The sequence below is a fragment of the Phoxinus phoxinus genome, assembly GCF_949152265.1.
Source record: "Phoxinus phoxinus genome assembly, chromosome: 10".
Lineage (NCBI taxonomy): Eukaryota > Metazoa > Chordata > Actinopteri > Cypriniformes > Leuciscidae > Phoxinus > Phoxinus phoxinus.
In genome coordinates, this window is record NC_136885.1 from 26,785,478 (window position 1) to 26,811,896 (window position 26,419).

A 26,419-nucleotide genomic window follows, 5' to 3' on the forward strand; every position below is an offset into this window, starting at 1 on the left:
AGATGGTTTTATTTCAGGAGTGGAAGATATCAATGACTTATAAATACAGATATGGTATCTAAATGCAAGCAACCTTAAACATAAAGTAATCAAATATTCCTGCATAATAATACAAAATAAATAAAAAGTTCCATAACCCCAGTGGTCTGATGGAAAATAAATCTTTTGGAATGACACAAGACAATTCAATTGGCTCCAGGTCAGTTTTGACAAATTATAACACTGCAAATGCTATTCAAAAGTTACTTTGTGAATGGCATGAATAGACTTCGCTTTGTCACTAACTGAATCTGAAAGTCCTTTCCCTTCGTGGAGAATTAGCATGAGACAGCCTGGTTTAGTGTTCCTTCAGACAGAAAACAGCATCTGGAAACCATGTGGAATACATTAGATCTTCATAGTCTGACTAATCATTGGGAATGGACTATGTTTTAATGACAGACTAATTCCAAATAGAAATACTGTATGTTTGAAAGGTTGGTAGGTTCAATTGCTGTGATGACATAGTAATGTCAATCAAGATATACTCACATTCTTTCCTTTTTTGGGGCTTGTCCTTAATGTTATATGGGTTCTATACATATGTGTCATATTAGCAGTTCACATGTTTAAATATCTTCATAACATCTTTATATCAGAATGTACTTCATAAATGTAAACAATAACAGAAGTTGTTTCATTAGAAATATTATAGCATCCGGTTCTTCGTAGGCACTCAAGAGTAATTGTTACACTTTGGTTTATTGTTTGGATGTTGTTTTTTCGATGCATGTAAAGCTCAATATTTAAATAAAAAATGAACTGGAAGAGGAAATTAAACAATAATACAATAACACCCACTTGGTGAGCAAATACATAACCTGAACGTGAAAGACATGATGTCCATAAAACATTGATTTGGGCCTATTTAGCACTTTTTTTACATAATCTTTTTAGATGACTGATGGTAATGCCAGAACAGCCCTGGAATTATGAAGATCTGAATAATCGGGTGTGCAAATATGCCATTTGATATACATTACCCATATATACTCATATAGGCCTATATGATAGTCTTATTGTAAATGACTGTTTGTAAAATGAACCCTTGATTGTTTTAAACGGCATCTTCTGATTGTCTTGAGATCCTGAGAGCATGACCCATGTTGAGCAGGATGTTTTTTGGCAATATTTAGGAATGCACGAAGTTGATATTAGAATAATTTTTTATTTATTAATATTGGTCTGTATTGGATGTTTCATTTGTTTATGCTCATTTGCCAATCTTTTTTAAAATATATATTTATAACCTTTATATTTTACCATCATCCATTAATGTTCATCATTAAACTTACAAACATTTAATGTACACTTATGAATCTTTTGTTCCTCTAGCAGTTAAAATTCATGCTTTTTTGCGGAAGAACATTGTTTTGGTTGTGCTTCGACTCTGTGTGATCGTGCGGATGAATATGGTTATCCTGCTGCTCATAAAACATTCACTAATAGGCTTAAGAGATATAATAAGTTTAGAAAGGATCTCAAGCTGAGCTGAAGATGTTACTGAAGCTAAATCCATTAATAGACTTTTTTTTTAAAAATCCAACAACCAGCATAACAACCATAATGAAATTACTTTTCACAATAAATAATGCTTTATAAGGAACTCTGTTAGAGTGACATATTGTAATTTACCTGTTCAATAAAATACCTTACCTGTTTAGTAATAAAAACTTTCTCTCCATCTCCGAACTTCTCTCCATCTCCGAAAAGCCAAGCCGATGTTGATTCTCGTTTTATTACAAGCTCTGTCGCGTTCTCTTTTTTCACATTTTTTTAAGAACAGGTGATTCTCCAGAGATTCAAGATTTATCGTGCTCCATGTCAACCTTTCCCGCTCATTGTGACAGCTAACCTATCCCACCTCAACACCATACATGCGTCAAAGTACCTTTTCCCTATTTATAGATATGAGGAGACACGCACAGGTGAGGGATGTACAGTATGTGCACAGTTTCCTGTGAAAAAACCATTCCATCAGGTCTAAAATATGAACACTTATAAAAGGCTTACCATAAGTCACTTTGGAGGAAGGATTGATAGTATTGACTCATTATTTAAATGTACAGTAGTTATTTTTGAACAAAAAAGTTAGATAGTGTATCTTTAATGTAATATTTAGCAAATATCAAAGTAAATATCCTATTTTAATATTGTACATTATAATGTTGTGATGCCCATTTCACTTTGTATAGCATTTAAAACAATGTTTTATTTATTTTTTATTTAGACAAAACAGTATAAATCATGAAAATAATTATCTTGTCGATGTTGAATTTCAATATCTGTGCATTCTTAGCTATATGTGGCTTTATAATCTTTGAGTTAAGGCGTTCTAAAATGACAAGAAATAGCAGAAAACAAATGGCATAGTGCAAAAGTGCATTTGCTTTCTGTGAGCTTCTAATTATCACCTACAATTCTCAAATATTGTTTTAAACATCAACTCAGACAATAAAGACAATAAAGTCGGAATGACTTTTCAATAAGCACCATGACTTGGGGACTGATAGCAACTTTCCCAGTCCAAATGTTGCATACAAAACAGCTGTACCCATGGTCTGTAGGATTACAATAACATCAGTCCAACATATAAAAAATATATGATGGAAACACCATCCATTAACAGTCTTTAACAGTACTGCACTCGAGCAGTGAAATGGCTTGAGTTTCTGTCCAGGAGTCTCTGGGAGCATTAATAGTAGTGCACTCTTCCAATAGTGCCCGTGCCTGTTCCCAGGATATCCGGCTGTCCATTTCTCCAGATTTCCCTGATGATCCTCTCCCTTTCCTCCAATCTCTGTGCCCGCTCCAGCTCCTCGGCTGAGGTGAACACGTTCCTGCTCAGAGTCCCATCCGGCGTGATGAGGTGGTTGCTCATGGGGATCTCTGTGGTGCTGTGCCGGACCGAGGACTCCAGGCCCCCTGCACCTTCCTCCTCATCCTCATCGCTCTCCTCGTCTTCCTCTTCCTCCTCACTGTAGTCTTTCAGCTGTTTTTTCTCCGGTGTGGAGGGTGCCGTGATGGCACGAGGCTTGCAGGAAATCCGGATGACCAGGAGGCAGAGAGTGAGCACCAGGCCAAAACAGACGCCGATGACGAAGTAAAGGCCGAAACTCTCTGGATTTGCTGGATAGAGAGGGAAACAAGTCAGGTTTAGTTTTATCAGAACATCTCCATATCAGTTTGAGGTTCTTTAAACCTGAGTTGCATGGGAAAAATGGGAAAAACACTGACCTTTAATGTGAGCATAAGCAGCAATAGTGTTGCTCAAGAAATCCATCTCCTTCCTTTTCACATTCATCCTGGCTTTGTCCTGTGTTTCCAAACCTACCGGATAAAAAAGGGAAAATAATATAGCTTAAACTTGAGCAGTGCTTATTTTAGCACAATTAGCTGTAAATATTCATATAATAAAATTGCAGTAAGTTTTCAAAAAATAAAAAATTCAGAATACAAAACCCAAACTGAATTTCAGACCAAACAAAAACTGGGCCAAATGTCAAGCTTCTGTGTTCCAAAAACAAAAAGAATAAAGGTATCTGAATATTTTATTTAATCACATAGCTACTACAATTCTCTGGCACTATGAGACACAGTATATATATATATATAGTAAAAATATACTGAAGTCTACAGTCAATCCATGTGAGCCCCTTTTGTGAGGTCAAAAGGTCAGAATTGCCAGCGGCAAGTGAGGCCCATTTCCTTCTCCATTAAATGGAGTTTAGCCAGTAGACTCTTTTTGTATCTGAATAAAGGACATGACACAATTCTCTTCCCTAATGACGTGCATCTACCGCCTTTTCCTTTCCTGTAGTGTATGTGTCCGTAGTGTATTTCCTCTCTGACTCTTTTCCCTTCTAACTGTGAACTCCTAAGGAAGACTAATATTTCCAGGGGTCAACAAATGCTGCCACACCCTCATATACAGTATGAGGGCAAGAGTTTAAAGAGGTTATATTTACAACCCCAAACAAATATATCCTCCCTATGACAGTTCTGCGCCTGGTTCAATCCGCACTGCATAGCAGGCGCCACAGAAAATGGGTCATGTGTGCCTGCCGGATCTTACCACACTTCCTGTGTCCACCACCCTGCTCCTTTTTTTTAAAGGAAAAAATCCCATCCACTACAGTCATACAGAAATTCCTGCTGACTTTGGCTTTTCTCTCATATTGTTCACATCATTGCTGTATATATGCTGTTTGAGTATGCACATTCAGAGACTCAAATGCACTTGTATAACTAAGATATTACCCATTATCATAACTTTAACAGCTTGGCTGTAACTTAAATATATAATTTTTAAAGCTAAATAAAGCATGCCATATAGCAGCTTTGTGTGATGAACAAACCAAATTTAAGTTGTTTTTCAATTAAAATGTTCGTTTTTGTTCTGTTCCACAAAAGAAAGTCCTTACTTTTACTTAATGTATGACATTACTTAATTTAACTGAGTGAACTTCTTTAGTACATTAGTAATTCTAAAACATTAATTATTTGTATTATTATTGCGGAATTAATAAATAGTTGTTTCGATTTTGATAAGCATACCTTTTACAGTTGTTGAAAAAGAAAAGACAAAACCAAAGATACGAAGCGAATTAAAGCACAAAAAAGCAAACAAAACAAAACATAGAACTAGCCTACAAAGAAATGCACTAAGATTTACTATACCATATAAAGTAGTCAGTTCCTCCTCATGGTGCACTGTTGTTGTTGTTCTCTGTATATCTTGGGCCTTTGTCTATACAATGAAAAAAAAACACACACGCACGCACGCACGCACGCACACACACACACACACAGATGTCAGAACATATCACATCTAAAATCACTGAGGCATTTGCAGCGCAAGCAAATGACAGGCGAAAGATTGCACTGTGCACACAGGAAGTCAGCTTGAGATCGAACAGCCAAACAGATTCACATTTCACCAATGAAAATGCAATAAATCATGTCTGAGATGGGTATTCACATGATGAATAAAAATAAATCACAATGTGAACTGCCTGAACAGAAGCATCTTGAATAGAAGTTCCTCTGTGTTCATTTTTGAAAACTTTCTTCATACACTACAAACTACCAGCCTATTTAGTTTGTGCTACTTATAAAGCTATGTTTCTAGACATTTGGCCCAAATTTCATAGGTAGATGGTGTGAAAAATGTGCAAAGCAGGAGGTTTCTTTCAGAGGGAAAGTTCGAGTTGGTGTAGTAAAGCCCCTTTGTTTGCAGTGCCGATTTGAATCTTGCTGACTCTTGAAAGCTCTTAACATGTAGAATTAAGGTAAACAACTGAAAGTAATATACATCTAGATGGAGTAAGCAGAAGACATGTGTACAGATGTACACATTAAGGATTGTATATACAACTGTATAAATATAAAAAAGTATTTACTTAAGTATTCTATTGCCTGGGTGGCATAAAAACCATAAGGATAATGATGTAGAAATTCAGTGTAGAAATTTTACCCTTTGCTTGCAGTCGTGTCTACGTGGAATCTAATGGCAGCTGGAGACGTGGTGTTTCTATTTAAACACACATTAACCTGCCGTGTTGTTTTGTTTGTGTATTGTTTTTCCAAGGAGGAAATTATTTGCAGGCCTCTTGCCCTGCGATCCTGTCACTCCAACACCAGCGGTTTCCTTTCTCTGACCTCATGTTCTGATCCAAAGCAGATGTTGCATTGACTATTGTACCATGACCCAGTTGGCCCAACTTAATTTAAATTGTTCAAAATTAAGTTGACCCAACTCAATAATTAATATTTAGGACAAAAATTACCAAAATTGAGTTGGCACAACTCAATTTAATCTATTCAAAATTAAGTTGACCCAACTCAATAATTAATATTTGGAATTTAAATGGTTCAAAATTGAGTTGGCACAACTCAATTTAAACTATTCAAAATTAAGTTGGCCCAACTCAATAATTAATATTTGGAATTTAAATGGTTCAAAATTGAGTTGGCACAACTCAATTTAAACTATTCAAAATTAAGTTGGCCCAACTCAATTAATATTTAGGATAAAAATTACCAAAATTGAGTTGGCTAAACTCAATTTAAATTGTTCAAAATTAAGTTGGCCCAACTCAATAATCAATATTTGGAATTTAAATGGTTAAAAATTAAGTTGGCCCAACTCAATTTAAACTATTCAAAATTAAGTTGGCCCAACTCAATAATTAATATTTGGAATTTAAATTGTTCAAAATTGAGTTGGCACAACTCAATTTAAACTATTCAAAATTAAGTTGACCCAACTCAATAATTAATATTTAGGATAAAAATTTCCAAAATTGAGTTGGCTAAACTCAATTTAAATTGTTCAAAATTAAGTTGGCCCAACTCAATAATCAATATTTGGAATTTAAATGTTTCAAAATTAAGTTGGCCCAACTCAATTTATACTATTCAAAATTAAGTTGGCCCAACTCAATAATTAATATTTGGAATTTAAATTGTTTACAATTAAGTTGGCCCAACTCAATAATCAGTATTTGGAATTTAAATGGTTCAAAATTAAGTTGACCCAACTCAATAATTAATATTTAGAAATACAATTTTCAAAAATTAAGTTGGCCCAACTCAATTTAAATTGTTTACAATTAAGTTGACCCAACTCAATAATTAATATTTGGAATTTAAATTGTTCAAAATTGAGTTGACCAATCTCAATTTAAATTGTTCAAAATTAAGTTGGCCCAACTCAATAATTAATATTTGGAATTTAAATTGTTCAAAATTAAGTTGACCCAACTCAATAGTTAATATCTAGTATTTAATTTTTCCTAAATTCAGTTGGCACAACTCAATTACATTCAAATCTGTGAATGCATTGCCAACTTTACTGAACTCCTTTAACTAAGCACTGACCGTATTTCTTTAAGTCCAAGTTCCACTCATTGTTCAAGTATGGAGCGGGAGCCCAAAAGTTTCGGAGAGAACGCAGATAGATTTGCGAGAGCGCTAAAGTTTTGCGAGAGAATGCACAATTTCTAGGGGGAACTCAAAAGTTTGCGAGAGAATGCAAAAGCTTTGAAAAAATGTTATCCTCACATTCCATATTTGTCCCTTTTAGGGGCTTTATACATGAACCTCAAGGAACATTAAAATGATTTATAAAATCCATGTCATGACCCCTTTAATTCTAATTCATGTAAAATATGGAGTCTACCCTGACTAAAGTCCATTTCTTCGGCTTAAACTTGCTGTGCAGTTTGGAAAAGCACACAGATCATACAGTATAATTTTGAGAGAGAGAAAAATGTTGTAGAATTCCAGATAAAGCAACCATACATTAATAAGATTAGAAGCACATTTTTAGGACTACAGTATACTTAATAGTTGATTTAATAAAGAGAGTGCAAATGAATGCCACTACAAACACAGCCTATCACAAATCCTGAGAAAAGGCCAGAAATTCTCATTTTAAACTAGACAATGTTTGTTTAAAGGAATGGGAAAGACGGAGGAAGTCCAGACACTGTCATATCTGGTGATAATTCTTGTCTTTTCCACAATAAGAAGACCAAAATAGCATTTCCTTCCCCTGGATCTGTCTCCATCCTACAGGAAAAATTGTGACCCAGTGCAAATACGTAAACAACAACCCCTGATTTGTTCCTCTTTTTTCACATTGAGTTGTCTGTCCAAATAAAGAGTGTAAGTGGATGATTTGTGGGGAACAAAGTGACAGGACAAAAACCTGCGGAGCGATTCTCCTAATCATTAAACAGAAGCTTCAGTCTTGACCATGAGGGAAACATCAGTCATAAACAACCTGACTGAACGACCCCTTCATTGTAAAGTACTCAAAAATATCATCACAAAGCATGAACGGAATTTTCTCCATGACATTAAAGGCTATAATTGAATCCTCCAATATCAAAAGAAAAACATAGCTCGAGCAGCCAGTGCAGCCTTTTCGTTCATATGACACACCGCCAGCCAAAACAAGCAGATGGATATTTTTGATACTTAGAAATGCTCTTTCAGCCACTGGAATTTCCTGGCATAGTGATTGAACCACTTGTGGTCTTCTTGGCAAAGGGCTTGGTGACTGATACAGAACTTTAAATCTAAATTGAATTGTGTTTCTTTGTCTCGCTAAACTATTCCCAAACTGTGGACAGCCTAGAGGACACAATCTCAATATACAAAATACTCTTAATTACTATTTTATGCTGTCAGCCTCAGTAGAAATCTACTTTATCTTGACTGAGTGTTTATGCTTTTAAAAGTTCCTTACAAAAAGAAGACAGACATTTTTTTCCTCTAATCCCATAAACAGTTATGTTAGAAAAAGGAATGCAGGGGGTCTAATGTGTCCTGAACATACATTTGAAACTTTGAAATTTTGCTTTTCTCATCATTTTTGCATTTGGAAGAACGCTACAACCCCAACGTCCTCATAATCTTGAATTTTTCCATAAACAACCATCCAAAAGCATTGTATAAGTGCTGACTATTCAATCTCTCAGTTAGCATGTAGCCCCTCTGGTCTCATTTTCTCCCATCAGCCAGATTCACCTAAACACAAACCATGTCCAGAATTGTCTCAACAAATCAAAGGTAGCAGCTCAAACTTCCAAAACCTCTGAGGTGAGGGTAACTGTCCAAGTCTAACCAGTAAACTTGGACACATTTCTACCGGCTGTGTGGCCTGTTAAATTGCTCAGTAGGGTGGTATGGTAAAAGCATTCGCTATGTGAAATAGCTTGAGCTCCTTTACAGCCCTGGATCTCACCATCACATTTCCAAAACAGTGTAGTGTCTTTCTTTCTTGTTTCTCTTGACAGAGAATCTAGCAGATTAAACTGTGTAACTCATTTGGACTGTGTTTCCTGCCAGTAGCTCTAACTGAGGGGGATATTTAATTTGGAGCCAAGTCAGACATGTGGTTGCCATCAGATTCTTGACCCCTGCATCAAATATGGAGTTGACCCTAAAGACGCATGCCAGCCGAGAAAGAGGAGACTAAACGAACACCACACACGCTCCTATGTTGAATTTCCTCAAGTGCATAAACCTCACTATATATTGGTAATTTTTTTCCTCATTACATTTTTTTACCCCTCTAAACTAATAGTCAAAATTGTATAATAAATGTATAACTAATAAATGTGTTTAAAAAAATATGCACACTCAAGTCATATCAATAGCCATATATAATACAAATACAATACTGTTAAAAAATGTGGGCTCAAAAGAAAAAAGAAAAGATATGAATACTTCTTTCATCAAGGACGCAAAACCGACAGTTCAATAATGCTACAAAAGATTTCTATTTCAAATAAATGCTGTTCTTTTGAACTTTCTATTCATCAAAGAATCCTGAAAAATCTTTTTCTAGCATGTTTTATATTTGACAACAGCTCTTCTTACCCTAATTGATGGAGTGTGGAGCTTTTTATTTCTTAAACAACCATGTAGGAAGACAGATCATGGCCAGATTCCAGGATGACAATCTCAAGATTCATCAGGCTCAAACTGTGAAAGAATAGTTGGGAGGGAGCATGAAGAATCATTTTCACACATGAATTGGCACCTGTGACTCCAGACCTTAAATTCATTGAAAGTCTTTGGAATGTGCTGGATAGACTTTACAGAGTGCTGGACTCTTGCATTGTCAGTAAATGATCTTGACCAATAAATTGATGCACCTTAATGTTGTGATGTTATTTCCATCAAGAGGTGCATCAATTTTGGGTCAAGATCTTGTCAGCTTTTTTGGCTGGGCATATGAGACCAGTCATATAGTACAATAATTAAATTAAATCTTTAAATCTATTATAACATGGAGTGGGTCAGACATGTTCTGAGGTGAATTTCAAGGCTAATGAACTTAGCGTAATGCTAATATTTACACAATATGCAATTTCTCTCTCTCTCTCTCTCTCTCTCTCTCTCTCTCTCTCTCTATATATATATATATATATATATATATATATATATATATATATATAGTACATACTTCCTCATCAGCTATTACTGTAGTACTGTACTGTAAACACCGTATATTAATTGGGATGCAGTCCAAAACTTCAATAATGCTGCTAAAAGTTAAAAGTCCCTTCGACAAATTATTTTCATGTTGGGTGTTTGGTACCATTCAAAGTTCTTAATATAACAGAGGGAGTATTTGCCAGCCCGTGTTGTTAGTGGGGGTTTTGTGGATGAGGGCTATGCTCTTGGGTGTTAATGTCGACCAGATGTGTGTGTGTGTGTGTGTGTGTGTGTGTGTGTGTGTGTGTGTGTGTGTGTGTGTGTGTGTGTGTGTGTGTGTGTGTGTGTGTGTGTGTGTGTGTGTGTGTGTGTGTGTGTGTGTGTGTGTGTGTGTGTGTGTGTGTGTGTGTCAATGGAGCCAAAGATCCTCAATAGTTTTCTATGCAAATGTAGAGTAGAAAAACACTTTTCACATACCCTAATCTTTGGCCTCTCTCCACATCTAGGGTCAACAGGGTCAAAACACTCAATATGGGAATGTTCTGCGTGAGAACACAACACAATTTCTACCCATTCATTAAACCCTAAAATAAAAGCAATTAAGGCTTGTTTTAGATTTAAAACCCTAAGGAGACCCATTATGAAAATGGGTGTTATTTGGATTGAATTAATCCCGTGCATCTGTAGCCTTGTTTCTGCTTGTTTGGGTTCAGTTTGAAAGCACAGAGAGTGTGTGGGTGATGGGCCGACTAACCCTCAGGTGATCCCAGTTCCAAAGCTCCACAAATAGAGCAATGATCTCATCTGCAGATCGATCTGAGCCCAAAGGCCTTTGCAGATCCCTAGAAACATCCTGGATCCATTACGCAGGCCCTCTGATTACTGTACGACGCACAACATGTGGTCCATCTTTCCCATGGGTGGGTGGGCATTGTTAACCCCATCCTGCCCATAGAGATTTATCAAAGCATTTAGCACAAGTACTCAGGTTAGGATTCATATGTAATAAAAGCTTTGATAAATGCCAAATAGAAGAGCCTACAGAGAATGAATGATGTCATTTAAATGGCTTTACTAATTCCCTTTAACTGTATTATTGCACCATAAAATGAGATTGACACTCTCAGTGTTTGTAAATCAAGCCAATGGCATTAACTGAACGAATGCATACCACTCAGATGAAATTTTGTGCTATTATCTGGGGTTTGCTGTATTATTTGGATTTGGGGATTTATTCTCTCAATCAAAATCCACAAGCTCATAAAAACAGAGATGGGGGAGAGAAAGAATGTTTGGGAGGTGTTTAAAAGCACATACTGACATAGTCATTAAACATTTCAAACCCTCAGAGCAAAAGGAGTTTCACTGTAAATATTCCACTAAATCAATCAAAATCAGATAAGGCATAGCAGAGCCCAAATCCTCCCATATTCTGTCTTTAGATCAAAACTAACTCATTTGAGGGCTAAGTGTGTAGAAATTTCTTTATATATGTGATATTTTTATCCATTTCAGAGCTTCCGAGACCAACTCAGACTACATAAATGTGGATGCCATTGACGATTGTGGCCAAATTACATTGACATCAAATCACAAAACAATCTCTCAGGGCCATATTTGATTTAAGAGTGGAAGTGAAGATAATCAGTGAATATAATAATAAATGTTATAGTAATGTGATGTGATAGTACATGTTGGTCTGTTCCTCTTACAAAGCTTGTAAGAGGAAAAGTCTTAAGAAGACATGCAATACAATGCTATAATATAATATAATATAATATAATATAATATAATATAATATAGCCTAATATAATATAATAATGTCAAAAGTCATAGAAACCACTTTTATGACATGTTTATAATGCTTTCTATGATTACTCAGGATTAGCCCTATATTTTGTGTATGTGTGTGTTAGTCTATCTTTCTACCAGATACAACAGGACTTACAAACACACAATTCTGTAATAAAAATCAAGATGGCGTAGGCTAATAGGTCCTTAACTCATACACTTGCAATCACATACTTCTCTACAGGGCACAGCTGATTGGTTTTTGCTGTATCAGTAGCCAATGAGCGTGTGTGCTAACTTGGTTAGCATTTGCCTTAGCAGTGCAGCACGCTTTCAGAAACCCTACACCTTCCCCAGCTCCACCTGTATAGATCTGCTATGAGTAATTTATGTATGCTATATTGTACAGCAGCAGCATGTCTTACATGTTTACAGCAGTGTGTCTTGTATTGGCAGTAGCAAGTCCTGTAGCAAGCCCTTGCTCAGCAGCAGCAGCATTGCAGACATATTCCGCCAAGACCAAATATATCAACATTGTCATACTCATTACCATGACAAACACTCAGAGAGTTGTCATGACAGAAATTAAGTTAGAACAGGGATTGACCTCTGACCTCCCTTCAAATCTACAGACCGTTAACTCAAGAAGATAAGGTGGCTCAGTGAACAGCAGTAGAGAGAGTTTGCAGAGGAGAGCAGATGCTCAGAGCAGGGTTGAATGGATTTGAACACAAGTCAGCCATCTCTAAACAAAAAGCAGCTGCGAGTTTTGCACATCTCTCTATCGGGATATAAATCAAACTAACATTGCATGCCAAAACAAACAAAGACTTTAACAATCAGCTGTGCAAAGGTGCGAAACTTTGTATAGATTTGTATGTCAAAGGTATATTTAAGATTTATTTTATAACTAAAAAGGTGTGGCATGCAAACACAGGGGCTTTTAACAACTCACTTAGCTTTTGTACAGAAAACCTCTTTTTGTTTGAAGAAACACATCGGCCATGCATGAAGCCCTAACCTCAACTGCCTGGTCACGTTACATTATTATTGACCTTCCCGCAGATAAGCACACAATGAGGTGGGTGTTTATTTTCATATTGATAAAACATTAACCAATTTACAGCTGCAGCTCTAGCCTTAACGTAACTCAATTAAGGATGCTTCTTGAACTCTCCTGCAGGGAAACATACATAGACACACACAAACACTCTTGATGAGTGCAAAATTATCTAAAATAACTTCCATCTGCACAGACATCTTGATTGGAGGATTCATAAATCATAACCTTCCAGGACATGATTCATGAGAATATGAGTCAATAAATTCATACAGATGTGACATGTGCCGGAGATCTATTTACAACAATCAGCATCAGATGTTCATGTAAAATAAAGAAAGAAACAAACAAATAAATTAAATGCAAATTTAGTTATAAAATAGTTGTAAAATATAGTATTCTCGTTTTGTTTTGCAGAGAAAAATGTCTAAAAATATAAATATAAAACATCTATGCAAAAAATTCTAATATAATAATTCCTCTAATAGGCCTATATAGAGAATAATTAATTAAATTTTTATAATAATATATTTTTTTAAATCTTACAAGGTGAGGTTTATGCTTAAAACAAGAACAACAATACAAACATTTGACTTAAAATAGTCTTAGACTATTTTGCTTCTTTAATTTGACTTAAAATAGCCTTAGACTATTTTGCTTCTAATATATCTTGTTTTAAAGATATTTACTTTTTTCACTCTCAATTTTTCATTTTTGCTGAAAAACAAGTCAAAAATGTGTTGTGTTTTTTTGTGAAGAACATCAGAGAACAATTTATCTCTCTATACATATAGTGCAACAGGTTTACTAAAGCTGAACCAACTATCACTAAATATGGCATGCTGAAAGGTCAGAAACTCACCACATAAAAATCTCAAAGTTGTTCTCCTACAGCATCACACACTGCATCAGACTTCTTGAGAAGTTTAATCCAGAGCTGATGGCATCGATACGTTTCACAGGCCAAACTGAGAAGAGTCTTTACAGCCCCGTCCAATGACCGCTCAGTAGTACATATGTTTGCCTCTGGTTAGTTCGCATTACAAGCTGCCGTGTGTTCACTCCCTTTCAGCCGTTCACTATACGAGCAGCAGGAAAAGCTGTCACACAGTCCTCACACGCAGAAGAGAGAAAGACATGGAAAGAGAGTGAGAGAGGGAGAGGGAGAGGGAGGAAAAGGGAAAAAAGAGGGCCAGCCTTAAATGGGCAGGGTTTGGGGGAGAAAAAAAGGAGGGAGAAAGGGTCTTTCCCCTGTTGTTAAGGAAACAGCCACGAAAAGCCAACTTTAGACCAATTAACTAAGGATTTTCCACACTGAATAAAACATGACAGAACAGAAGAATAAAAGAGCCTTTGAGAGGGGAGTGTTTGCCTCAGTGTTGGGGAAGCTACTTTGAAATTGTAGCTTGCCAAGCTACAAGCTAATCATAATTGAAAGCAGTTCACAGTACAGAACAACACTTCAATCTACTGGTTTCAAAAAAAGTTCACTGCTGTCACTTAAAACATACAACACCAAATCTAAGCTTAGCGTGTTACTTTATGTTTTACTAGTATTGGTTTCAAATACTTGGATTTATATATAGCTCTGTGGTATGTAGCAAAACACAAAATTGAGTAAAAGCCTCTCTAAGATAACATGTTTATACATCCACTACATTTTGAATACATTCAAAAGTCAGTAGAATTGAATAAAAAATGAATTAATAGTTTTATTCAGCAAAGATGCATTAAAATGATCAGAAGTGACAGTTAAAACATTTATAATGTTACAAAATATTTTTATTTCAAGTAAATGCTTTATATACGTCAAAGAATCTTTAAAAAATTCTGTGGAATACAGAATCCACTGTATCACAGTGTCTGCAATCATATTATCAGCACAGCTGTTTTCAACATTGATAATAATAAGAAATGTTTCTTGAAACATGAACATGAAACACTGAAGACTGGATTAATGATGCTCAAAATTCAGCTTTGCCATCACATGAATGAATTACATTTGAAAATATATCCATGAACGTGATTTCACCAAGTCCAACATGTTCCTGGACCCTGGAACAATATTCCAATCAACCAATCGGATTTGAGGGACAAGTCTGTCAAGTTAGGCTTATAACCGGAGTTTGGTGCTTCTATCATTTATTCAACAAACATTTCCGTCTGATTTTATGGTTAAAGGGTTAGTTCACCCAAAAATGAAAATAATGTCATTAATGACTCACCCTCATGTCGTTCTAAGCCCATAAGACCTCCTCCGTTCATCTTCGGAACACAGTTTAAGATATTTTAGATTTAGTCCGAGAGATTTCTGTCCCTCCATTGAAGCTGTATATACAGTATACTGTCCATGTCCATAAAGGTAATATAAACATCATCAAAGTAGTCCATGTGACATCAGTGGGTTAGTTAGAAGTTTTTGAAGCATCGAAAATACTTTTTGGTCCAAAAATAACACAAAATAAGACTTTATTCAGCATTGTATTCTCTCCCGGGTCTGTTGTCAATCCTTCACAGTTACGCTGATGGCGTAAGACGCTGATGACGTGTTATCTGGTGCGCCCGAGCTTCGTTTATAGACTGAGGGAGACGCACGCTGTAAAAGTGTCTCATCCGCGACATGCACATTTACGCACCATTAAAAAAATGATATCCACGCAAACAATGTAGAATAGCTTGAATATAGCGTGCGTCTTCCTCAGACTGTAAACGAAGCTCGGGCGCACCAGATAACACGTCATCAGCGTCTTACGCCAGCAGCGTCACTGCGGAGTCCTGAACGCAGATTGACAACAGACCCGGGAGAGAATACAATGCTGAATAAAGTCTTATTTTGTGTTATTTTTGGACCAAAAAGTATTTTCGATGCTTCAAAAACTTCTAACTAACCCACTGATGTCACATGGACTACTTTGATGATGTTTTTATTACCTTTATGGACATGGACAGTATACTGTATATACAGCTTCAATGGAGGGACAGAAATCTCTCGGACTAAATCTAAAATATCTTAAACTGTGTTCCGAAGATGAACGGAGGTCTTACGGGCTTAGAACGACATGAGGGTGAGTCATTAATGACATTATTTTCATTTTTGGGTGAACTAACCCTTTAAGTTTAGGTCATGGCGACGGTTGTGGTACTCGAGTCTGGATAAGATCTGGTATTACCAAGACAATATTTTTAGGAGCTTTTGGACTCTGCCTGGACTCTGACTCAAATGAGCTGGTCTTGACTATTCATAGAAAAAATGGTCTTGAGTTTGGACTTTAGATGGTCCGAGTCAGGTCTTGTCCGGATTCGATTACTACAGCACTGTCTACAAGCACCACTCCCATTTCCCCCCCAGAAAATCCACTTGTTATTGTTATCTGTCAGACACACATTTGCATCATATCTGTTGATGTAATAGAAAGCATGAATGATGTTTGTCCAATTCAATTACTTTCACCTCTCCCTCCACTTTTAGAGAAGATCCAGTGGGTTTTACCAAAGCTTTCCATCCCCTATGACATCCCTGCCTGGATCTCCACACAGCTGGCAGATCTCCACCTGTCCCACGGGCTGATTTACACTCCAGTGCAGCGGCTCTTCAAAGCCAGTAGGGAGCATGGGGGAGCAAAATTGGAGACAGACCAGTGGGAGGCAAAAGCTGGTTGGACCTGTCCTACATAAACCCAGCGCTCCCTTTTAACACAGAGGAGTAAATTACAAGAACATGCAAGGCTTGGCGAACGAGGGGATGTGCACTTATCAATGGCATATTTGTCAAAAGCAGACCATTAGGTCTGAAGATGCACAAACGTGTTCATGTGAGAAAGTTGTTGTAATGGGTGGTGGAGAGAGGAGGATATTACAGGCAAGATCGAGCTTGTCTGCTGAGACCATAACTGAGGTGAAATGAGGTGATAAAGCTCACCAGGTGTGTTAGCTGATGAATGTGCATGAAAACAAAGTCATGCTGTAGTTAACCCCTATTGAGATGTGGAACCGAGATCTATCTATCTATCTATCTATCTATCTATCTATCTATCTATCTATCTATCTATCTATCTATCTATCTATCTATCTATCTATCTATCTAGATTTAACCAATTGAACCAAATATAATTGACTAATGCTGTGAGCTGTGGGGATGCCCTGTACACCAATGATGTTTGCCTCTGTACTGTCTCTCCTTTGTCTACAGTGGGTCTTTAATTGAAACCAATTTTCCTGTAGAGAAGTCACTAGTTTTCCAGCCAACAGCTAATCTGATAATTGACTGAGATAATTGCAGCTGCAAAGAATAAGCTATTTCAAATGCTGCAACAGGAGCAAGATAGTGAATTGCCTAATTCTATTGCATAAAAAAATACCATGCGCTGAGACGAATGCCAAGTATTCCTGGAGAGGGTTCAAAACGGCTCTGTTGAATCTGCAGATCAGTATAGTCATGCTATTTTTTTTCATCTTATCTGACTATTCATTTGTTAAAAATACAATAATGCAATCATATAATTACTAAGAGGAAACTAATCATTTTCTGTATTAAAATAATTTTAACCTTCCAGTTGATAAAAAAAGTGAAAACAAATATATTTAAACATTTTTGGAAAGAAATATTAAGATTTACTGTATTCAAGGTAAAAGGAAATTATGTTGAAAAATACTTTTTACTTGATATTAAATTTTTAGAGTCTAGAAGACTAGTTGTTTTTTTAAACCATATGAAAGCAACATAAATAAGAGAATATGTCTAGGACCTATTTCAATTTATTTAATTTTCAAGCAGCTAAACAAAATTGTGACTGACCATGCATTTGCATTTTATTGCATTCGGAAAAGAGCAACATGTTTGAATGTCAACATGCCACTCAAGTCTTTAAAAATAAGAATTGGGATAGGAATTTTTTTTTTTTTTTTGATGCACAAATATGTGCTAGAGAATTTCTGGAACCTTAACTTCAAATTAACCTCATTAATGCCCAAGGACTGATCACATTTCCCTGCAGGTAAAGCCTCCACCCTCTTATATAACAAACAAATACATATGATTTTTTAAGAGAAACTTCCACGCCCATTTATAGCAGACGTGATCAAACTCATTGCCCTCAACAAATATAAGATGGAAGATTTGATGGTGCTAAACTCATGCTGACATTTTCTGTTTTCTGGAGTTTTTGATAAGTGCAAAGAGCACGGAGGGTTCTGGCACGCCCGTTGGCTCAGTCCTGTCGGGAACGCAAGCAGAATGAGGTCTGTTTGGTATTAGATGGGAGGGTTAAAACAGGAAATGGCTCGGGGGAGACTGACGTGGTCCCTCTGTGGTCGGCACCGGTCCCGGAACCCCAAGCCTGGACCAGTACAAGGCCTCAGTGTTCTTCCCCATGCTAAAAGAGGGGGAAGAGGGGTGTACAAGGTTTAAACCAGAGTGAGTGGGACTAAAAGGCTGGGAGGAGTGATGGTGGGGGGGATAACATAAACAGTTCAACACCCCAGCAGCCAAGCATCGTTGAGAGATGAAAAATCATGAGCACTTTCACAACCCTTCTTGAGTTCATTCCTTTCTGATTGTGGAGATATTATGAAAGTATGAGGGTCTTCAGAATAAATAATGCTCGTATTACTTGATGCTGGAAAACTTGAGTTTAACATAAGGAGTAGTGCATTATGGGTATGAGAATTATGTTTGAAAAAAGTGCTAGAATTAAGAAATAGATTTTGAATATTATTTTGAAGAAATGCTAACTTACATTGGAAAACCACCATGATGCAGGGTGTTGCTATGCGATACTGGGTTGTTTTAATACATTTTTAGTTTAGATTTTTTATTTTAATGAATTATTACAAAATAAACCTCACAAAGTCCTGGTTCACTTGATGCCAAGCAAAATAAAATCTATCATTTAAAAGGATCTATCAATCCTACGATTTTTTTTTTTTTTAGCAAGGATGCATTAAATTAATCAAAAGTGACAGTAAATGCAAAAAATATATATTTCAAATAAACAGTTTTTCTTTATTTCTATCTTTTATCAAACAATCCTAAAAAAAAGTCTCCACAAAAAATAGGTAGCACAAGTGTTTTTTTAACATTGATTAAAATAAGAAATGTTTCTTGAGCATCAAATAAGCATATAAAAATGATTTCTGAAGGATCATGTGACACTGAAGACTTTGTTTTGAAATTGAAATTTGAAATTGCAATAATATTTCACAATACACACAATAACTGCGGCAGTGGCTTCAAAAACATTAATAAAATCATACCAACCTCAAACTATTGAATGGAAGTGTACACAAGTCTCACATTTTGATTTTTAATTTCAAGTCCGTAATACAAACAGTGCGAGACAAGGTACACACAAACATTTTATATTTAAATTTAAGGGTTTGTTCAAATTCCTAACCATAAGTATGAGAAATATTAATAGTGATATGAGTTAGAACATCTTGTGTGTTCAAGCTGTTGGATATTTTCACATGTTGATTGACAAAGAGAGACACCATCTCACAAATGATCCTTCACCACAAAATTCAAGCCACATCATTTTCAATCTAGATAAGGCAATGTTCCCTTAAGAGTGTTTAAATGCCAATTACACTGCCCCAAGATGTTTTCATAAGGTTACATTTTGGCAGTGTGATAAAACACATGACCTAACAGATCCAAAACGCAATGGAAATGGTTGTGCAGGGAGACTGTGTGTAGTTGTCCAGTTCTCCAGTCAGCCTTGAGGCTCCAGCTGTAGCTTAGCCCCTGTGGAATGCTGGAGGCTGCCATTATCAGCACTTATGAGGCGCTGGTGTCACACACTCACAAGGCTAAACCAGTAATTATGCCAGCAGTGAAGGAAAGGCAGCCGAGGGTGCATTGACAGACTGCAGTCTTTAGAAATGAATCATCAAAATCCACAGTTTTACATCTGATGCCTCACACTAAGAGCACATTTACACGACTACATTTACTAAAAACTGAAAAGTTTTTCCTTGGCGTTTTTTGCGTACAGACGACAAGAGTTTGTAAAAGCGATCTGAACGTGTATTATGCCTGCCAGACCAGTAGTTGGCGATGTCACTTTGTAAAGAAAAAACTACCAGACTGAACACGTAATATGCGCGTGACGTCACCGCTTTAAATTCATGGAACAGAGGATGAGTTAAATCTGCAAACATTTTCAAAGCTGTTTGATAACCCAGTCTGCTTAATGGCACTACGGTAATCTTATTGGTTGACAATGCCATTCAATGAGTTTCCATGTTTAACATTACATGACCATATCAACAGCATTTAGAAAATCAAAGTACAGATTCAATATAAGATGTATAGTAGGCTACATGGTCATAGGAATCCTACTGATATTAATAGTAGGTTGCGAAAAAGTAGCTTGCTAAAAACATTTTAAACATCATGGGACATGAAAGATATTAACTAAGATTCTTGGTTATTCTGTTGGTAATAAATGTTGACAATATAGTATTTACTTTGCTTGTCTCAAGAGACAGAGGGCTAATCCTTACGTTAGCCTCCGGCAAGCAGCCATGTGACTCCATCCTCATCTAGAGAAGATCTTGTGAGAAGCCAGAGGGTATAGTGACATGAGGACTGCTAACAAAGCTGTCTTTCTGTCGAACAATTTCTCGTGATATTTTTGACACATCCTTGCTTTATTTAAAAAGATCTGTGGTCAAATACACTAATGTTTTATCTTGCACCATGAAAAGCTACAAAATAGAAAGCAATGAAATATACAGGATACTAGAAACCTACCTGCTTTAGGACATATTTATAACACTTTTCTGTATTTTGTTTCTTGATACTACCAGCTCTAAAAATACACTGCAGTGTATATCTTTATAGCCTATACATATAGCCTTTTGTATGCCATTGTCCTTAGTTTCAATGCAAACACAGCTCTTTATGCAAATTAGCACTATTTTACACTATTGCTTATTTAGGACTACTGCCATTACCAGAAAGTACTGTAGCAGAATTTAATTAAAAAAATACATTTGTGCACATTTTCTATTGATCATGGCAACAGTTATTCATCAAATTATGATCAAGCATGTATACACAGAAATGGGACCTCAATAAACACTTTGTTTGGAAAATGGAAAATGGAAAATTGTATTAAACACAGATTTTGTGCCTTTGTCTGATTTGCATGATTCCTCTGGAGAAACAGCTCATGCAAATTAATATCAGTGGACTCAATTCAATCCTAAATCAAATATATTTTGGCATGCTTAAGCATATGTTCCTCTTGAAAGTCCCACAGCCTTTGCATTACCTGGTCAAACTTTGCATTCAAATGTTATGCCTTAAGGCAAAATGAGTAGTTTCAGCCATGCAAACAACAAAGTGGGTAAAATTCAATAAAGGTACTTAATCTGAAACATGTGGAGAAAATCGTCAATGTAACTATGCCTATCTTCACCAGAAGGCCATATTTGCACCAAGAAAGATGAAATACCACTAACAACAAACAAGATGTTCATACAGCACTCACTAGCAGGCCTCAGGGCAGATTTCATTGTTGTGTAGGACCAGAGACAGTTCCTCATTCCCTGAGAGTTGACCTGTCTGTGATACTGCGCTGTAAGAGAGAGGCATAGGACCCTTCCTAAATGAACCTTCCCAAAAATGCCACAGCTGGGAGTCACTAAGTCTCTACTCAGAAGGAAACACCGTCTGTGGGCCGCCTTGTGGCGTTCTGGGCTGTAATTTGGTTAAAGAGTAAACAAGTTAGTCTGCCAATAAGAAACTAGTGCAAGTCAGTTTGAAATCTCTGGTAATGTATGGTTCTTGCACAGAAAAAAACCCAAATGCTACCTAAAGGAAGTGTGTTAACATAGCCGCCCCACAGGAACAATTGCTGCACTGAGTTCTAGGCTAATGCTCCTGTGTATCAGCTTCTACCTTTATCAGGGCAGCCATTCTGCAGAAACTCATTACAATTTCTTGTATTGTTCCAGTTTTATAGCAGTTTCATGGTTGCATTATGAGGCCAATTCTCAGAGTAATAGTATAACAACAACATAAAGCAAAGACATAAACGAGAAGAACTGAATGAATTGAAGGCTTGAATACACAGACTGAATAATAAACAGAACAGGTGTGTAAATTAGGAACTGTGGAAACTAATAAGCACATGATGATGATCAGGCTTGTTTTTGAGAATGATTAGCTTGACAAGGCTGATGCAAGTACTGATATTCTAAGATACTGATAAAGACTAAGAAAAACTTACTGTTAGAACCATGTGGTCAAAAAGATGTCTGTAAAATCAAACTATAATTTTTAAATGTAGGCTATATCAAAAAAATTAAACGGTGAAGATAACGTAACAGGGTTGACCAGAACAAAATGAAAATCAAAATTTTCCACCAAAGCCATGATATCATGCTATTTAAATTTTGGTAAAACTTTGATTTGAAGGCCCCTTTTGAACATTCTGTTGACTATACTGTAGGTAACTTTGCAACTATGTGTCAACTAACTCTAGAGTATCAGTAGACTGTCCGCTTAAAGCAGAGCTATGCATTTTCGGAATTTCTTCGCTGTATTCTCGCTTTTTGCTCGCAGGTTTCTCTATAGAGCTCCCCCTACAGCTTCGGAATAGATATTTGACAACACTGCCGTAAACACTCGTTGGCAACTCTCAGATACTAGAGGCTAGTACTGTAGATAACTGACATCCAAGCAGATGGAATTGTAGCACTGGTCTGGATTATCAGCAATAATTGAGTAGCTTTTTATTTTATTATTATAATACAGATAGATTTGAATTTCGTCAGAAGAAATAGGGATCGCTAAGGAGACGGCAAGTTATCACGAGAAGTAACAGACAGACACAAGTCTAAATTAGAAATAGAAATATAATTGTTTTCACATGGAAGAAAAATTATAAAAAGTCAAGAAGATAAAAGAAAGTAAAATGACAAGATCACATACAATAGACAACAAAACTGACTATGAAAATTTCCACCACGAGTGCACTCTTGTCGGTGTTTTCAAATATATACCCACATAGTCAGTTCAACACTCAGAAAGAAAAAAAAACTAATAATATATAACAAAAGAAAGAACTTCAAGTATCTCTCGTAAAAAAAAGGTTAAATGTCTCTCAAATCTGGGTTGTGGTTGATTATACACCCTCAAAAAAAAAGAAAAAAGAAAAGAAAAAGTTCTTTAAATCAAATTTTCGTGTTCCAATGAGTAACACTGGAAACTCAAGGAAAGGATATCGGCCTCCTCTCCACGACGTGATGTCTTCTCTCTTTCAACAAACTTGGTTGGCTCGCCAGTCGCCATCAAACACGGAGTCTACCGGATGTTACAGAAGGTCGTGCAGTCATCATTTCTCCACGAAATCAAGAAGAAATAAAAGAAAAGAAAACGGAAAAAACAAAGGAGAGAGAAAAAACCTGGCCTCTGAATCAATAGCTTTCTTTCGTATACAGACACGTTGCCAACAATGGCGACGGTGAACTCTTTGTGATCGATTTTTCTTTTGCTCTCATACAGACGCACCTCAACTACAGACGTGCGTGATCATAAAATGGTGTCGGTGAACAAGTAGAATGTATTCCTCTATTCAGTCGGCTTCTTATTCAGAATGCATCAAATTAATTAAATCTCAACTTTAATACTTTATCAAAGATTTTTAATCTAAGATTTATCAAATGGATCACGACGATCAGATTGCGTCTGCTCCTCTCAATCAAGCTCGTCTCTTCTGTCATCGCGCATGCTCGTCAACACCCATGGCGTGAATGACAAAGAGCTCTCATTGGTTGATCACTGAGCTTTTATTATAGAATGAATTCGCATATTTTTCTTAATATTCTTAATTTTTATATCTCTTATCGACTTTTAAGGGGACATCTTATCACTAAATGGTGTATAAATTAAATAATTACATTTATTTAACCTGTGTTACAGAATATTTTATAAAACGTCGTCTTCATTCGGGTTCAAACAGCGTGAGGGAGCGCAATAATGACAGAATTTTAGCAGATTTCTTTTTGCTGTAAAGCAATTCGTTACATCGCGAGACCTGATATCACGCGATACTTGACGGCCCGCCGGCTCAAAGTTGCAAGGGTGATTTTTCCGCTCACAGGCACCAGGGGGAAGTGAGACGACCACCATTCAACCCGAAAAAAGTCATATAGCCATTCCAATGACTCCGAAGCTGTTCAGTAACGGTAAATTAAGCTAAAAAAAACCATGCATAGTTCACCTTTAATATCTGCTAACACTTTAATGTGATTCTCCCCCAACAGACATTCTACTGACTATAAGTAACTTTACAACTACATGTCAACTTATTCTAACCTTAACCCTACTAGTCTACTAATACCCTACTACTCTAATGAGAGTTAGTAGGCATGTAGGTGCAACATTACTTACAGTCAACAGAATGTGTTAAATGGACCATCAAAATAAAGTGAAACCTTAATTTCAATAAAAGTACATAAAAATTGTTTTATTTGATTTATTGTTAAAATGTGTGACGACTGGAAATAATTGGCTCAAACGTTTAAAAATAAATGAACCATTAGTGTAAAAGAATAAAAATAAAAATAAAAAGAATAAAAATGTTTTACTTATAATTGTATCATTAGTTATTTATGAGGACGCAAAGGGAAACTTTTCCTGAAAATGAATACATAATAACAGAATTGTAATTTTAAGATACCTTTAACAGGGCTTCATTGTGAATAAAACCCCAAATCTTGACTGTTTATGCCCCCGTAGGACCTAGCCTAGATGTCAAATTCTCATCACAGATCACCCTCAACCTCCATGCTCCACTGCTCTGTTGCTTTGCTTTCTGGTTTCCACTCTTCTCCCTAAGGATGCTTGTCCTCACAGGCATCCTCACTGTAAAAACACACAATCCTTTCCTTTGTGCTATATGTATTACTGTCTGACTCCTGTCACCCAAAGAGTGTTGTTACAGATGTAGAATGTAATTATATACCTGGCAGGTTCTATTCTCTTTTATTAATTCTCATTTCTCATGAAGTGAGAAGACATATTCTTGGAGCACGAAAAGCATGTTGAGTTAGAGATGTCGATAATACTCCCCACATCAAATTAAAGACTAGTTCAGAACAAGTTAAGCTCAACTGACAGCATTTCTGCCATAATGTTGATTATACCACACACAAAAAAAAATCATTGCCAATTCATAAACATTAAAATACTCGCACTTTTAATAGTGCAGTCACAATAGTACATAAACAACAAGAGTGTTAACATGATTTTAGTGTGAAAACCAGTGTTGCCAATTTAGCAACTTTGTCAGCGACTTTTCACACCCCTTGAGACTTAAAAAAAAAAGCGACAAATCTAGCCTTCTTTGGTCTGCTGGTTAACATGTGGTGAGTCACTGTATCATACTCCTTCTGTTGTCTGACAGAAAATGAGAACAGCTTTATTGGATATTAGACTATATTCTATTAAAATGCAGTGTGTGAGCATGGATTAGGAGAGAAAACAAATGTAAAGTGCCGACAGTTGGCGCGTTATGTCATCTAGTGACATTTAACAACTTTTTGATCAGGCTGCTAATTTCCATTGAAACCTCCAGCAATGTGTCCCCTTTTACTTACATTGTAAGTGCCTCACTGTAATCTTCTTTTCTTTTTTCTTTCTTTTTTAAGAAAATGAGTTGACATCATTTGGTAATCAACATTCTTTTCTCAGAAGCACATAAAAAAGCCTGTGCAATCAGGAAGTCACTTATTTTGTGGCAAGTGACATAGATTCATTGCTCGAATAAGCAAACGCAGGAAATTACAGCTTCAAAAAGAAAGAACAGAAGGTGTTTTAAGCTAAATCCTGTGCATGTGGCATGTTTAGTCTTGAGCAGCACTAAAGAGAAGCAGCGCTGCAGATTTATGGGTCATCGAGGGCAGGCAGGGGGCAGTCGATGTTCTTTTGGGATATTACAGGGGTGCAATGATGGGGCAAGTCGAGAGGAGCCAGGCTGGCAGCTTTACTGCAGGTTAGCGTTAGGTTAGCGTCGCTCGCGCTGCCTGAGGGCCAAACAAGCCCAACCTCTGACACAAAACAGACTGATGATGGGATATTCCAATATCTGCTCTATAGCCAGAAGTCAATATAACAATATGTTGACATTAGGGTCCAAAAATCTGAGACCTCATTCAAAAGTAAAAATAAGCAAAGGATTTAGAAAATGTTAATACAAGGAAACATGGGTTTTGCACAAACTTGTACAGAGGAAACCATACAGTTACTGAAAAACTGAAGTTCATTATCATTTTTCAGTTCTTATTTTCACTCAAATGAATAGGCTGACAACTTAAATCGTAACGAAAAATGCAATATAAAATAATTTTATTTTGATCTATTTTGGATCCCACTTTTACATGCACTAAAGCAGAATTAAATAGGGTGAAAAATGTATACTCTTTATTGTAAGATGAACTAGAAGCTATGGTTCACACAGAAACATGTACATTTGCATAGATGCACATTTGAATAACTCCCTGCTACACATAACAGGAATATGTGTTATGACGCGATCAGACTCAATGCCATGTCCTCTACTTCCT

At 36.4% G+C, this 26,419-nt stretch overlaps 1 protein-coding gene across 1 annotated transcript; it reads right to left on the reverse strand.

Annotated features, from left to right (window-relative positions):
- Positions 1-2,131: 2,131 nt before the first annotated feature.
- Positions 2,132-13,981, reverse strand: eva1ba (eva-1 homolog Ba (C. elegans)). The gene is made up of 4 exons (XM_079626389.1): positions 13,707-13,981; positions 4,720-4,789; positions 3,277-3,369; positions 2,132-3,168 (listed from the first exon to the last, which is right to left on the reverse strand). The coding sequence occupies exons 3-4, from the start codon at positions 3,341-3,343 to the stop codon at positions 2,735-2,737; spliced, it is 501 nt and encodes a 166-aa protein (XP_079482515.1). The 5' UTR covers positions 3,344-3,369; positions 4,720-4,789; positions 13,707-13,981; the 3' UTR covers positions 2,132-2,734.
- Between the last annotated feature and the right edge of the window lie 12,438 nt (positions 13,982-26,419).